We start from the raw sequence: 16,196 nt of genomic DNA, 5'->3' as shown, positions 1-16,196 counted from the left end.
CATCATCTCTGGTCACAAGCTGTATTACATCAATCATGATAAAAAAAACTGCATGGTATTGGTACAGAGATAGGCAGGTAGATCAATGGAACAGAAATGAAGACCCAAAATTGAACCCACACACCTATGGTCACTTGATCTTTGACAAAGGAGCTAAATATTCAATGGAAAAAGAACAGCCTTTTCATCAAATGGTGCTGGTTCAACTGGCAGTCAGTATGCAGAAGAATGCAAATCGATCCTTTCTTATCTCCTTGTACAAAGCTCAAGTCCAAGTGGATCAAAGACCTCCACATAAAACCAGGTACATTAAAACTAATAGAAGAGAAAAGTAGGGAAGAGCTTAGAGCACATAGGCACAGAGAAACATTTCCTAAATAGAACACCAATGGCTTATGCTCTAAGATCAAGAATCGACAAATGGGACCTCATAAAATTGCAAAGCTTCTGTAAGGGAAAGGACACTGTCAATAGGGAAAAATGGCAACCAACAGTTTGGGAAAAGATCTTTACCAATCCTACATACAATAGAGAGCTAATATCCAATGTATACAAAGAACTCAAGAAGTTAGACTCCAGAGAATCAAATAATCCTATTTTAAAAATGGAGTGCAAAGCTAAACAAAGAATTCTCAGCTGAGGAACATCAAATGGTTGAGAAGCAACTAAAGAAATGTTCAACATCCCTAATCATCAGGGAACTGCAAATAAAAACAACCCTGAGATTCCACCTCACACCAGTCAGAATGGCTAAGATCAAAAACTCAGGTGACAACAGATACTGACGAGGATGTGGAGAAAGAAGAACACTTCTCCATTGTTGGTGTGATTGCAAGTTGGTACAACCACTGTGGAAATCAGTCTGGCAGTTTTTTCAGAAAATTGAACATAGTACTACCTAAGGACCCAGCTATACCACTCCTGGGTATATACCCCCCCCCCAAAAAAAAACCACTCCAACATATAACAGGGACACATGCTCCACCATGTTCATAGCAGCCTTATTTATAATAGCCAGAAGCTGAGAAGAACCCAGAGGAATCAACAGAGGAATGGATACAGAAAATGTGGTACATTTACACAATGGAGTACTACTCAGCTATTAGAAACAATGACTTCATGAAATTCTTAGGCAAATGGATGGAATTAGAAAATATCCTGAGTGAGGTAACCCAGTTACAAAAGAACACACATCATATGTACTCAGTGATAAGTGGATACTAGCCCAAAAGCTCAGAATATTCAAGAAACAATTCACAGACTTTATGAAGCTCAAAAAGAACAAAGAACAAAATGTGGATGCTTCAATCCTTCTTAGAAGGGAGAATAAAGTACAGGAGAAAATTCAGGGACAAAGAGTGGAGCAAGGACTGAAGAAAAGACCATCCAGACACTGCCTCACCTGGGGATCCATCCCATATGCAGCCACCAAACCCAGTCACTATTGCTGATGCCAAGAAGTGCTTACTGGCAGGAGCCTGATATGGATGCCTCTTCAGAGGCTCTGCCAGAGCTATACTGATACACATGAGGATGCTTGCAGCTGACCATCGGACTGAGCAGGGGGACCCCAATGAAAGAGCTAGAGAAAGGACTGAAGGAGCTGAAAGAGTTTGAATCCCCAGGGGAAGAATAACATTATCAACCAACCAAACCCCCCAGAGCTCCCAGGAACTAAAACACTAATCAATGAGTACACATGGCTCCAGTTGCATATGTAGCAGAGGTTGGCATTGTCTGACATCCTTGGGAGGAGAGGCCTTTGGTCCAGTGAAGGCTCATTTTCCCAGTGTGGGGGAACGCCAAGACGCTGAGGTAGGAGTGGGTGGTTGGGGGTGGGAGCATCTTTATGGAAACAAAGGGAAGGGGTGGGAGATGGGGAGGAAGGAGATAGCATTTAAAATGTAAATACAAAAAATATCCAATAAAAACGATAAGAAACAAACAAAAAGTTAAATGGCAGTGTGTGTGAGTGTATTGTGCACACACTTGTATGTGCATGGGACAGGGGGCAGATTATACATTGACCAAATTTTCCACTTTGAAGAAGGAACTAACACACTCACATGCCTTGAAGAAAAGATATCTTAAGGGCAGATGGACATCTCCTAACATGCCCTGGAATATAACCGATACTGTGCACCAAAATCAAATTGACAACTTTCCAAGGTTAGACTGCTCCTCTCCTACTGGTTCACACAGCACTCTCAAATCGGGACTCTTCGGATACTCAGTCATGCAAAGAGCCTGAGGCCCTTTCAAGGTAAAACACACACTACCCACAGTGTGTACACACAAGGGCGTGCACAGAGTTTTTTCTTATTTACACAGGGAAAAACTCCCCCTTGGGGGGGGGGGCATTCTGCAAGACTCAAAACAGGTTTTCTCTGTGTAGCCCTGGCTTTCCGAGAGGTTCACTTTGTAGACCAGGCTAGCCTCAAACTCAGAGATCTGCCTGCCTCTGCCTCTGAGTGTGGGATCAAAGGCGTGCGCCCTCTGCCTGGCTTCACTACCATTTTTATCAGCTCTCATCCCACTTTTGCCTTGTGGATGTTGTGAGAACTGTTACCTGAGATTACAAAGCTTACAAAGTAGTGCTCCCTAGAGCTGTGGATGCCTTGTTAGGGGAGGACTAAGCAACCCATCAACCTGACAGGATCTTGAATTCAGCTGGCCCCACGTTACCTTGGATACGGCTTCATTGCTCTTCATTTTCTCCCTCAGAGTCTTCCACCACTTGCTATCTGTAGGGAACTGCCATGGAGTTTCATCAAACTGCTCTAAAAGCTAAAAAAATAACAAAACAAACTTTTCTTTCCTTTTTGAAAATAAACTTGAGTCGCATGAACATAGAAATCTTCCTAAAGAAGGCCTGAAGCACACTGCAGAAGGCTCGCCACCCACTGCTCCACCCTTCCCATCGCCACACACCTGCTCCTCTGCCTGCAGTGGGTAGCTCGGGGAGTCACGTGACATAGGTGATAGCACACGTGACAGGGGTGGCATCCGCATCTCAGTGCTGTGCACTCCACATGACAACTACACAAAGCCAAGTGACAAAGGTGACCGTGTCTGACCTCCTGCCACAATGGAATATATGGAATATATATATATATATATATATATATATATATATATATATACATATAGGAAGTCTGGCAAGTCACTGATTACAGCTTGGAGAATAAAAAAATCTATTACCTGAAAACACACTGTTAGACTTTCCTACTTTCCTACTGTGTAAGTCAAATTTAATTCCTTTAAAGGCTATACTGTAATTTTCTTTTAGAAAGCTAAATTCTACTTAACTGAATTCTGGTTTGGATGACTTTAAATTTTTATATGTTAAGTTAGCATTCTAAAATGCTAATGATTGATGTACAGTAAGCTGAATTTACCAAGTTCAAAAGCTGCAGTCAGTTTTCTATTATAAACTTAGTTTAAAATTGATGTCACTAGACATGCCACCACGTGAATCAGAAGGAGCACTATTCAGAATTGGCTGTCTTATGGACCAATCCACAGAAACTAAAGCCCAGAGAAGGGCTCTTACCTGTTTAGAAACAGCATTTACATCTCCTAGCAAAGTCACGGAAGGCCGTACATTATTCCCCAGCTCTTCTGCACAGATATCAACCTAAAGCAAGAGAAAAGCCCAGACAAGCTGTGTTTGGTCATTTTTGTTTTGGAGGAACATTCGAAATAAAACTCTTTATTTTATATGTATGTGTGTCTTGTCTGTATGTATGTCTGTGTGTGCCTGGTATCCAAAGAGGACAGAAGAGGGTATCAAATACTCTAGAACTGGAGTTACATATCACTGTGAGCTGCATGTGAGTGCTGGGAACTGAACCTGGGTCCTCTGGGAGAGCAGCCAGCTCTCCAGCCCACTGTGCTTGCTCTAAAGCCCTTTAAGAAGGGCTGCTGGGATGCCTCAGTAGGTAGAAGTTACCTTTCTCCAAGCCCGATGACCAATGCTCTGGCCTCAGCACATGTGCACATGCAAGTACACATACACCATATATGTACACACACACACTTACACACAATAAAGTAATGTAATTAATAAAAATAATAAGCAATGGTATAAAAAAAACTTTAAAAAGGGCTAGAGAGGCTGCCTAGAAGTTAAGAGGCTCGGCTGCTCTTCTTGGGGACCTTGGTTTGATCCCACAGAGGCTCACAGCCATCACTAAGTCTGGATCCAGGGGATCTGGTGAAATCATCTGGCCTCAGGGCAGGAACACAAACAGAGACAGGACTGGTTAGAGTACTTTCCAGGAATTCAGTTTAATGGCAGGTGAAAGCAAAGTCATTTAGAGATTTCAGAAGGTTGACAGTTTCGGCCTCTAAAAGACAGATTCGCCACTAACAAAGCTGGGGGTGTCTCTCCAGCCTCCCTTCCTACTTAAGCCTCTCTTTACCTATCTTTAAATACAGTGGAACTGTGAAGAGGCAAATTATCCCTTTCAAACTATTCAAAACTTGACTTTGAAAGCTTTTCTGGTTAGAATTAGCACAAGATCCCTTGTAGGCGTGAAAGGACAGCTTACCTCTGGTACCTGTAATTATGTTAGATAATTCGTAAAAATCTATTTTTGTCAAAAGAGAAAAGGTTCTTTATAAAAGCAGAGAAGAAAGCAGAGCTTACAGTGGCTAAGAGGAAGAACAAAGAGCGATCTGAAGGCTCCACCCTCAATACCTGAATAAACTTCACGTCTGCCCGGTATCTTGGAGGCAGTCCAAAATGTAATATCCAGTTTAGTCTTGCGCCAAATAACACAATCACATCAGCAAACTGCAAAGCCCTAGTTAAAAAGAAAAGAACATAATCTAACAAGAGCATACTGACACTTTTTACTTGGGTTGTTCTAAACTTCTTAAAAATATTTTCAGTGTCTAAATAATGTGGAGCTTCTAGAGTAAATCTGATCTTTCAGACTGACGTAAGTTTTGGAAAGCTGGGAAGACAGCTTGCTGTGCAGGTGTGAGAACCCACACAGGGGCTGACTGCTGTGGTGCTGAGCAGGGCAGGTGGACACACACAGGTGAACCCTGCAAGCAGGTGCCTAGCAACAGGCAAGCTGTGGGTCCAGTGAGAGAGACCCTGCCTCAAAACTGAGGACAACGTGAAGGAGAAAGAAAGCTAAGATCAACTTAGACATTCACATGTGCGTGTGTGTGCCTCACCCCCAACACATACCCCATCTCACCTATGCACACACACAAGGATATGATGTGTTGTGAGTTTGTTTTGTTTTGAAGGTAGGGTATTGCTTTTTTAACTAAAGCTGGCCTCAAACTTGTGATCCTCTTCCCTGTTTTCCCAATGCTGGGGTCACAGGTGTGCACCACGCCTGGAGACACTTTCTAGGAACAGGATTTTTATAAACATCATTCATATTCCAGAATTTTCTTTTCCCCCCAAGACATGGTCTCACATACCCCAGAATGGTATGTAAGAGGATGACTTTGAACTTCTGGTTTTCTTACATCTACACCCTCAGTGACAGGACTAAAGACGCGTACCTCCATGCCCGATTCATGAGTGCAGGACTTCACGCCTGCTAGGTAAGCACTCTCCTAACAGAGCTACGTCCTCAACATAGACTTGCTTTCTAAAATACACTACGCATTCCTCATGCCCAAATTACTGAGACCAGGCTGTGTTTTCACAAATTCTCCGACACTTGCTCATCTAAATCCTGGTCCGCTGCTTTGTGGAAATCCCAAGGAGTCTACAGATGGCACTGTGTATACAGATGCGCACTAGTGCCAGAGGTAGGAACTATGCTAGTGTGATTCCAAGTGAAGGAAAAACAGAAACTTCCTCTCCCGAGGGGAGCCCACAGACACAGCCGTTATGGCTCCCAGTACTGTGCCCTGTGCCCTTCCATTTCTTCCAGTGAAGCCAAACTGCATGTACTCATTCCAGACTCTACCACACCCTGTTACCCCATCCTGTCCATCCATTAGCCCCTCCCTTTCTTTCCTCCCATAGTCCTTCTCCCTTCCTCCTTCCACGGAAACAGAACAGCAGGCAGTCACTCCAAGCCCTCCAATGGTCTTCCTTCCAAACTACACTCCTTCTCCACCCCTCCCTAGGGGTTCACTCTGCTGGCCACTGATTCTCCAGACCCAACCCACAGGAATACAAACACACGCTACCACGCCTAGCTAAGAGAACTCTTGAAAGTAGCCAGAGATAGTGAGAGACTGTTCAGGAGAACTGGGATACAGATTACGAAGGGTTTCTTCTAAAACCACAGGGCTAGGAGAAAATCAATAGTGTCTTTAAAAATGGAAATGTTCACTAACAGGTATGCTTCAAACTTCATGAGCTTTTCTGAACTCTTTCAATTCATCAAGGTAAAAAAAAAGTTAATCCAGTCTAAAACCTGCCAAGCCTTTGTACTTAAAACCCGAAATGCCACGCACCTGGATCTGGCTGCGCCTACACAGTTTGGATGGTTGTCAGGGACAACACCCTTCCCCATAGGAGTAGGCAAAAATGGCAAATTGCACTGCTCCACCAGCTTCCTGATACTGTCCTCTGCATGGGAATACGCAGCGCCTGGGAGAGAGGCAAATCATGTGAACTCAGTTACACTCAGCACCGGGAGCCTCAAATGTGTCCCAGGCTTTTACATCCCAAATCCTCCTTCTGCATAAAACATCAGTTTGAAAGCAAAATGAATAGTGGCAGTTATTCGGGAGAAATACCTCCCCTAAAAACCCAGTATCTGTACCTCCGCAGCCACCTTCCTGCTTCACGCTCTGGGTCTTCTGAACCATTACCCACAATTCCCTGAAGATAGGTGGCTAGGGAAGACCTTTGCCCTGAGAGATAGACTGTGGAGGCATCGCTCTACACAAGTAAACTCTCCTGCAGTCTGCTGTGCAGGATTTGAGTATGTATGTATGCATGTATGAATGCATGCATCTACGGTGCAGGATGTATGTATGTATGTATGTATGTATGTATGTATGTATGTATGAATGCATGCATCTACTGTGCAGGATGTATGTATGTATGTATGTATGTATGTATGTATGTATGTATGTATGCATGCATGCATGCATACATGCATGCACGTATCTACTGTGCAGTATGTATGAGTTTCTAAGTCTCTACAATGCTGTGGCTGTAACAGAGCTAGCCTGAGCAGGCTCATACCTGTTTTTACAACTATAAGCTACAGAATAGAACAAGCCCTCAATGACACTGAAAACAACTTACTGTTTTGACATATAAAATAATCTCACGTTTGAAGTCATCATGACCACTACTGTTTTCTAGCTACTTAATTTTATATTCTTTAGAGCGAACGGCACACTCTCTGTTTCACACGTCCAGTTTCACTATTTTTCTGCACTAAAAGGCCATCTTGAAATTCTTTATTATCCAGGTGTGATGAAAGACAGTCTTTATTTCAGTCAGTAAGTTTCCTTTTCTTTTCTTTCTTTTGTTGTCTTGGGGTGTGCTTGTTTGTTTATTTTGTTTGTTTCTTGAGACAAGGTTTCTCTGTGTACCCATGGCTGTCCTAGAACTTGCTCTGTAGACCAGGCTGGCTTTGCACAGAGATCCTCCTGCCTCTGCCCCCTGAGAGCTGGTAAAGGTGCGCACCCCCACTGCCCAGCTCCAGAAGATGTTCTCATTCTCTTCTTGTTTTGCAGTCTTTCTTTACCCAGTCCTTTCTTCCTTCACGGCCTTTGTTGCCCTTGTCTAAATGGAAAACGACTAATTTTTCATTGTACAGCTGTGGCATCATATCTTCTGGACCTTCTTCCACATCCCCTACACGGAAGAGCCTCTCTTCCTGAAACTCTGTCTCATCTTCCCTGTACACTAACAGGAGCTATGAGGAGGAGGAGGCTCAGTCAGTTAGGTGCCTGTGGTGCCTGCATGAGGCTGAGTTTAAATGCAGGCATGGGGGCACATTTCTGTAACCCTAGCACTGAGGGGAGGGGAAGGTGGATCCCAGGAGCTCACTGGCCACACAGTCCAGACAAATGGGTGAGTTCCAGGTTCAGTAAGAAACCCTGTGTAAAAGTGGAAAACACCTGAGGTAAACTTTTCGTATCCACATACACACATACATGAAAATGTACACACATACACCATACACAAGAAATACAAAGAATTTAAAAGTGAATTCCTTTAATCCTAGCACTCATGAGCAGGGGCAGATAAGTAGATCTCTGTAACCTCAAAGCCAGCCTAGTCTACACAGTGAGTTCTAGGACAGCCAGGGCTGTCTCCAACAAAACAAAACTTAAACAGTAGTAGTAAAAATGGTTTCTGGCAAAACTGTTAAGAGTTTACTAGCCCAGCATGGTGGCACACACCCTAATCTTAGAACTCAAGAGGCAGAGGCAGGTGGATCTCTGATTTGAATGCCCGTGTGGTCTACACAGTAAGTTCTACGCCAGTGAAGACTATATTGAGAGACCCTGCCTCAAACCAACCAGAACAAACGGAGCACGGGCATACTATACTTATTTGCCACCAGGTGTGTTTCCCTTTGGATGGAATTTACTATTTCCCCCGTATCCTTCATGAATCCTCTCTATGATCGTCAGTAAAAACTTGTTCTGGGAGGAGTGAGGACTAGAACCTTCCAAGGACTTTCCACACTCATTACCCTCGAACCCCATCCTAGTTAGGTGGCCACTATTCTTCGAAAGTCAGGTGATGAGACTCAAAGCAATTATTTGCCAGTCCAAAAAAAAAAAAAAAAAAAAAATCAATACATCAAACAAAGCACTGAGCGCAGCACTGAAGCTCTTCCTTCATTGCCTCCCCTGGGCTATAGAACCCAGGATTTAAAACCAAAGATTCTAGCCCTGAGCTACAGCCTCAGCACCACCACCTTCCTTAAAACTAACAAGCTTGTCTACAGGTGACTCCTAAGCAGCTGGAATGGACGAGCATGCTCACAGGCAACCCTAATGGTTCTAGGGTGGCAAGTAGGTACAACAACTACATTTCAGCTGCCACAAGCTGGGGGTACATGTAAGCCGGAGGCAAACCTAGGCTATGTAGGAGAGCCTGTGTCAAAAAAAAAAAAAAAAAAAAAAAACACACACAAAATAAAAAAAAAAAAACAACAATAAATAAATAAATTGATATGCATATGAACGTTTGTGTGACACCCAAGGGGTAAGCAATTTGAACACAGGACCAGAAGCTTTCCAGATATCAAGACCTTTTAATTTAGTTAATTTCCCTCTGGCATACCGTAACCTTACATCCTAACTATGGGAAACCTTCACATAAGAATGTTTATCACAGCTGTCAAGCAAATGTTTGACAGCAAGTGCCAGCATCTATGATTCAGCGCTAAAACTGTGTTTAGGACATAATTAAAAAAAATTTTTTTTTTCTTCTGGGGTAGTGGTGGTGATGGTGGTGCATGCCTTTAATGCCAGCACTCTGTGAGTTCAAGGCCAGCCTGATCTACAGAGAGAGTTCCAGGACAGCCAGGACTATACAGAGAAACCATGTCTCAAAAAAAGCCAAACTATTAATATCTTATAAAACATAAAGCTGCCTATACAACATGATCATAGCATGTAAAATAGACATTAAAAATTAAGTATTGAAGACCAAGACTGGTTCCCCAGATGGAGAGGTCTCTTCTTACTGAAACTTTTGTATATTTTCCAAAATCTTTTGTAAAAGCATTTGCTTCTAAGTCAAGAAGTGAAACTTTTCCTTGTAAGAGTGAGGTCTCTGGACCACTGCGGGTAAGTTCTGTGATTTGAAATTGGCTGGAAAGAGCACTTATCCCGATTACAAGCAGAGAGCACATGACAGACAGCAGTGAAGACTGTACACAGGCAGCCTTCCCACAGCCCGGGGTCAGCAGCTCCGCCTACCTTTCCCAATGATGAGCAGGGGCTGCTTGGCAGTCCTGAGAACAGAGGCTGCCGCACGCACAGCAGAGGTTTCTGCTATGCTAACTGGAGGTGGCAGGCAGCGCTCCTTGTACCTGGAAAGAAAAAATGATGTTATAATACCTCAAGGAGGCTAAGGGGCTGGGAGATGGCTCAGCAAGCAAAGGCACCTGCCACCAAGTCCGATGGCCTGAAGACCCGAGTTCAACCCCTGGACTGGTGAAAGGAGAGAGTGGATTCCAGCGAATTGTCCTCTGGTTACTAGAACACGTATATGCTTACACACACAAATACATGCTTTAGGCTGAGTGGTGGTGCACACCTTTAATCCCAGCATTCAGGAGGCAGAGGCAAATGGGTCTCAGTGAGTTTGAAGCCAACCTGGTCTACAACCAAAACTTAAAAAAAAAAAAAAAACAAAAAAAACCAACTTTGCGGTCTGGAGAGGTGACTCAGTGGTCAAAGCACCAGCTGCTGTTCCAGAGTTCAGTTCCCAGCAACCACATGGTGGTTTGTAATCATTCATAATCAGATCTGACGCCCTCTTCTGGAGTACAGGTGTACATGCAGATAGAGCCCTCATACATGAAATAAATCAATCTTTAAAAATAATGAGGTTAATTCTAAAATTTCTTAATGTGAAAATTTTAAGTTTTACATAAAAAGGTATAAACTAGGTTAACACGGTCTATATTCCTGCCCAGCAGGGCGATGCACACCTTTAACTCCAGCACTCAGGGGGCACAGGAAGGCAAATCTCTGCAAGTTTGAGACCAGCCAGGTCTACACAGATAGTCTGAGATACACAGACTCTACCTTAAAAGAAATTGCATAAACACAATAAAAATATTCAGTGAAGATATCACCTTACCACATATGTATCACTCGCACACACACATATGCACACACAGAGCCCTCTGTCCCTTGAATCTTGAAATTCGCTTCAGGAATCATAGATCTTTTACTCTTAAAAGCGTTCAAATGTAACTCCAAAAGATAAGGACCCACTTTTATACAACTATAAAGTCCTTACAACATGTTAAGAGTTGTTCCTTAATATCAGTCAATGGCCAGTCAAATGAGTGGCTGACAGGAAGAAAGTCCGGGTCGAGGGCACCCCAGCAGGAACAGAGAGCAGAGGTCAGAGGTCGATAATATAGAAATAACCTAATGTGTAATTCTAGGTGCCATTTGTTCACCTTTGGCTTTCAGAACACAAGGTGAGGGTTTCTATTCCTCCTCTGCAGATGGCGTACGGCAGAGACGCACTGTACCAGTGTTCTGTCAGCAAGGTCCCTGCTGTCCCCACCCCGCCATACCTGGTTCCACTAGTAAAATAAAGTCAGTAAGGTGTCACAGCAGGCCTTCCTAAAGAACCACGAAAAATGCCCGAGTTAAGTATCTCTGAACCACAGCTCCTCACACTCACAGTGACATACCACTCGTTCTCACATATAAAACTGGAAGGTTACAGACGTTTAACTCACTGTCCTTCATTCTTAGTATTTATTGTGATGGTCATATTCAGGTACATACTCAATAGATGTTCTTGTGTTGGATTCTCTAAGACAGAAATTACCCTAGTATAGCGGATGACCGCTGTCTGTGGCCATCAGAGAACCACTTCCATAACAGCAAGGCCCACAAAAGTCACACTTAAGAAATAACTTTAAAACAATGGAACATGCTGGATACAGAGGCACGCCTTTAATCCCACACTCGGGAGGCAGAGGCACAAGGATCTCTATGAGTTTGAGCTATCCTGGCCTACACAGTGAGTTCTAGGACAGTGAAGGCTGCAGTGAGACACTGTCACACACACACACACACACACACACACACACACACACACACACACACACACACTGAAGCATTCCATGGTGGTTCATAAATAAACTATAGCAGGAATACAATGTATACAACATGCACGAATCTCAGGACTTGGGAAGGGAAGAGAGGACTGAGAGTGTGAAACCAGCCTGGATTATACAATAGATCCAGCCTCAAAACCTCTAAAGACAAAACCCAACACACTGACTAAGTATGCATGATAAAAAGACAGGGCACTCAATGCTAAAAGTGTTAGATAAAATGACTTCTTTGGGGCTGGGGACAAGGCTCAGTGGTCAAGACACTTGTGGCTCTTCCAGGACCTGACCTGTCTTCCCAGTACCCACGTAGCCTACAGATACCTGTAATTCAGCTCCAGGGAATCTGATGTTTTCTCTAACTTCCACAGACACCTGCACACATGAGGCATACAGTCATACACACACACACACACACACACACACACACACACACACACGTATATGTAAATAGAATAAAATGAACATTTTTAAAAAGAATTATTTCTACACTTCTGGATCTTTCTAAAAATGTTATAAAAGAAAAAGTGGATTTTATTCCTAAGACTAAAGAAACATCACCTAGGGAATTGAAAAACTACAGTAGCACCTTTATCAAGATAAATAATATCAAGTATGAGGTTTTTTTTTTTTTTAAGATTTATTTATTATATATAACTACACTGTAGCTGTTTTCAGACTCACCAGAAGAGGGCATCATATCTCATTACAGATGGTTGTGAGCTACCATGTGGTTGTTGGGAACTGAACTCAGGACCTCTGGAAGAGTAGTCGGTGCTCTTAACCACTGAGCCATCTCTCCAGCCCAAGTATGAGTTTTTAATATTTCTTTCACTAAGCAGAGGATCAATCATAGAAACGCACATTTTTGGGGGGATTAGTTAGACAGACACCTTCTCCGCTGAGCTTTTCAACAGTCACCTCCCTCACCTCTTGGCTGACACGAAGATGCCTGTCAATAACCAGTGCACTGTTGCAGATCTATCTGAGGTTACTGGGTGAATAACCTCAAGTAAGGAATTGCCACAGCTCCAGAATTAGATTGAGTAATGAAATCCACAATCAGTTACTGGTAATACTATTTTAAGGAGGAGACTATGCCTTTTGGCTAGGATTCAGTTTAGTTACACAATCATCAAGAAATATTGAGATACTTGGAGATTAACTGATGAACTACCAGATAATTCTTTTTAAAGAGTAAGTATCATAGCACAAAATTTATATAATTTATGAGGAAATGTGCCTAATTCTTACTTTATAGAAGTCACGTTCTCCTGGAGGGTCACAAGATCTGCAGGAATGTCAATGTAACAAGTTCCCGGGCGACCATAGATGCTGCTCCTCACCGCCTGTGTTTGTCACCAATGGAGACGTTAGTGACTCAATTATCACACTCTTCCTGAGATTTAATTTAGAACTATAAAATGAAAACTAATTTTTCTTGAGGTATTCTTAGTTGGAGAAAAAAGTTGTAATTAAAATAGAAATGTCCTTCATTAACTATATTTTGAAAGATATTGTCATCTTGAGGGAGATAAGGAGTTCCTGTGGGGCTCTGAAAAGCATGCTCCATTACAGCTGAAGAGGCCCCGAGGCCCTGCTTGCCGTTTATGGACTTTCACCCATGTCCTAACCTTCATCACTTGGCAGAGATTTCAACCACAACAATATGTGTCTAACCAACCTTGTAACTCGTGGTTTTGAAATAGCTCAAACTTCATTTCACGTTAAAGCCTTTGCTAGCTAACATTAATCCACAACATGCTATTTAATTAGCTAAAAGATGTTTGATTTATTTGTTTGTTTGTTTCAAGAAAGATGACCTTACGGTAGTCCCAATATTTTTACAAATGCTGAAGAGACCTCTACCCAAGACTTAGTAAACATTTATCTTTTACTTTAACTAAAAAGATAATTTAAGAAACTAACATACAGGAGAATTTTTTTTTCTAAAAATAACTTACTTTACCTCAGTTTCAGTAATTAAATGTAATGGCAGTGAACATCAGAATGTAAATAGCTTTTTAACAATGTTATTTTTCACAGTCTGGGTATACTCTTATCTTTCCATTAAGAACAACATTAGCAGCGCTGGAGGCATGGCTCTGTAGAAGAGCAGGTGCTCAGCTTAGAGGCCAGCCTGTGTCCGTCCTATGCCACTGGGAAGAGCTTTTCACTAATATTGTACCTTTTCAATAACCAACGGAATGTGTCCTATGCTGCTTGGCCGGACAGCAAACTTGGTATATAATCTGCAAGCTTCAACCTATACAGAAAATGAAAATTATTTAAAGTCAGCCCACAATACTATTGTTCTAATTAAGGAAGACAAAATGTTTTCTTTTTGTTATTGCTTCTTATTACATTTAGAGGCAAGAGAGGAAAGAAATGTGGTTTTTGTTTTTTTGTTTGCTTTTTGAGATTCCCTAAAAAAAAAAAAAAAAATAGATCACAATCAAATTTCTTCCTCAGGATAATTCTGATAACAATTCAAAACGACACACTATATACAACTCTCAGGTTGGCAAAAATGAAGGTAACACACATCATGTACCATGTACCATGTACCACAACAGGGGCACAGGCACAGTCTCTGTCTGCCAAGGGAGCAGACAGAAGGCACAGCCGACTACAAAGGATAACGATTCTGGGCTCCCCAAGAGCTCGGGAATCCACCTGCTCCGTCCAATGTTCTGTGGCCTTCTCTTTTGTGCATCTGTTGCTATGCTCTTGGGAACATCGGAGTTCAGGCTCTCTACCTCTGCACTGTCTAGTAGACTCTGAGGCACATGGAGAAACTTTCCCTTCAGCCTTTCAGTGTGAGATCTGTGGGAAGGATGGCAGCCCCTGTCCCACAGGCTTGACAGAACCAAGGCCATCCTTCCAGTTTCAGAGGCTTATGTCCATGTCTTTCAGTTTTACGACCTTCCACTAAGAAAATGATATTTGAATTTTAAATCAAACTGTTTTAATTTAATAATCTAATAAACTATTATTACTTGTAGGAAACTATACTTTAACAGCCATCTCTTTATCCCTCTGCAAATTATTTTTGGAGCTGTGACATTTTGTTGACAAATTTATTGTTTTCCAACTTTTGAAATACTTTCTTTTTCCATAAAAAAAGAATAAATATATACCAAATCTGATACTTTTGAAAAGATTTTTTTAAAAACTATTTCTGAGAAGTCTGAGGGATGTACCTCAAAGCCATCTTTATTCTTATATCTTTCTTACTATGTCAAGGAATTAACTTCAGTTTACAAGTCAGGTAACCTTTGGAATGACTAGCGAGAGGCTCAGCAGTTCACAGCAGGTACTGCTCTCCCAGAGGACACCCATGCTAGGTAGCTCCCAAGTATCTGTAACTCCAGCTCCAGAGGTCTGACACCTCTGGTCTCTTTGGACACCTGCATTTATGTGCACATACCCACATGAAGACACACACGTACACATAATTAAAAATAATAAAAGAGATCTACTTTAAGGGCCAGAGAGATGGCTCAGTGGTTAAGAGCACTCGCTGCTCTTCCAGAGAAACCAAACTACATTCCTATCGCCCATATGGTGGACCACAACCATCCACAGCTCTAATTCTCGGGAATCTGACACGCTCTTCTGCACTTCACAAGCACCACACACACAGTGCATAGACATACATATGAATAAATAAAATGAAAAATTCAAATCATGTCAATTTTGGTATATTTCTTTAGACCCCTGCTTTAAAATTCTACATATATGTTTGTGTATTTGAGCACAGTACCCACAGGAGCCACGAGGGTGCATCCGAGTCCGAGAGCTGGAGTTGCAGAGGGTGAGAGGCACCGGGAGCTGTACTCCCATCCCTGGAAGAGCAGTCAGTGCTCTTAACTGCTGAGCCACCTCTCCAGCCCCTAAGCTTTCTTAGCTCAACCTGACAATGTCTTGTTCAGAGAACTACCTCACCCACTTGTAATTTTCCCTTTTTTGTCTTTCTTTTTTACACATTAGATTTTTTAAAATTCTATTTGTTTAGCTGTGTTGTATATGGAGTGTTTAGTACATGTGGAGGTCAGAGACCAGCTTGTGAGAATCAGTCTCTCTCCTCCTACCACGTGTGCTCGAAGGATGGAACACTAGTGTCCAGGCTTGGGAAAGGAGCCTTTACCCACAGACCCACCTTGCTTGCAATACAGATTTTTATTTATTTTTTTATAGATTTTTATAAGTTGTATCTATGCTGGCTAGGGTTTTTTTTTTTTTGTTTGTTTGTTTTGTTTTTTGTTTGTTTGGCTTTTTTTTTTTGTTTTTTTTTTTCAAATGGACACAAGCTAGAGTATTTGAGAAAAACCTCAATTGAGAAAATTGCCTATAGGCAAGTGTGTAGGGTATTTTCTTGATTAATAATGGTTATGGGTGGGCCGAGCATACAGGGAGGCAATGCCG

At 42.2% G+C, this 16,196-nt stretch overlaps 1 protein-coding gene across 2 annotated transcripts in view; it reads right to left on the bottom strand.

Annotated features, from left to right (window-relative positions):
• The window catches only part of HACL1 (2-hydroxyacyl-CoA lyase 1), a 33,418-nt gene that overhangs the window by 9,948 nt on the left and 7,274 nt on the right, over nt 1–16,196 (bottom strand). For both annotated transcript variants that reach the window (XM_080926119.1, XM_080926120.1), the window contains exons 6-12: nt 13,957–14,034; nt 13,023–13,117; nt 9,883–9,995; nt 6,439–6,574; nt 4,703–4,808; nt 3,554–3,637; nt 2,686–2,787 (exon numbers count right to left, since the gene is read on the bottom strand). In XM_080926119.1, coding sequence (XP_080782245.1) covers nt 2,686–2,787; nt 3,554–3,637; nt 4,703–4,808; nt 6,439–6,574; nt 9,883–9,995; nt 13,023–13,117; nt 13,957–14,034 — 714 coding nt within the window. The remainder of the gene's footprint in view (nt 1–2,685; nt 2,788–3,553; nt 3,638–4,702; nt 4,809–6,438; nt 6,575–9,882; nt 9,996–13,022; nt 13,118–13,956; nt 14,035–16,196) is intronic.

This window comes from Micromys minutus, assembly GCF_963924665.1.
Source record: "Micromys minutus genome assembly, chromosome: 12".
In the NCBI taxonomy this organism is placed as follows: domain Eukaryota; kingdom Metazoa; phylum Chordata; class Mammalia; order Rodentia; family Muridae; genus Micromys; species Micromys minutus.
The sequence above is the reverse complement of the archived record's forward strand: the minus strand, read 5'-3'. Positions and strand labels throughout refer to the sequence as shown.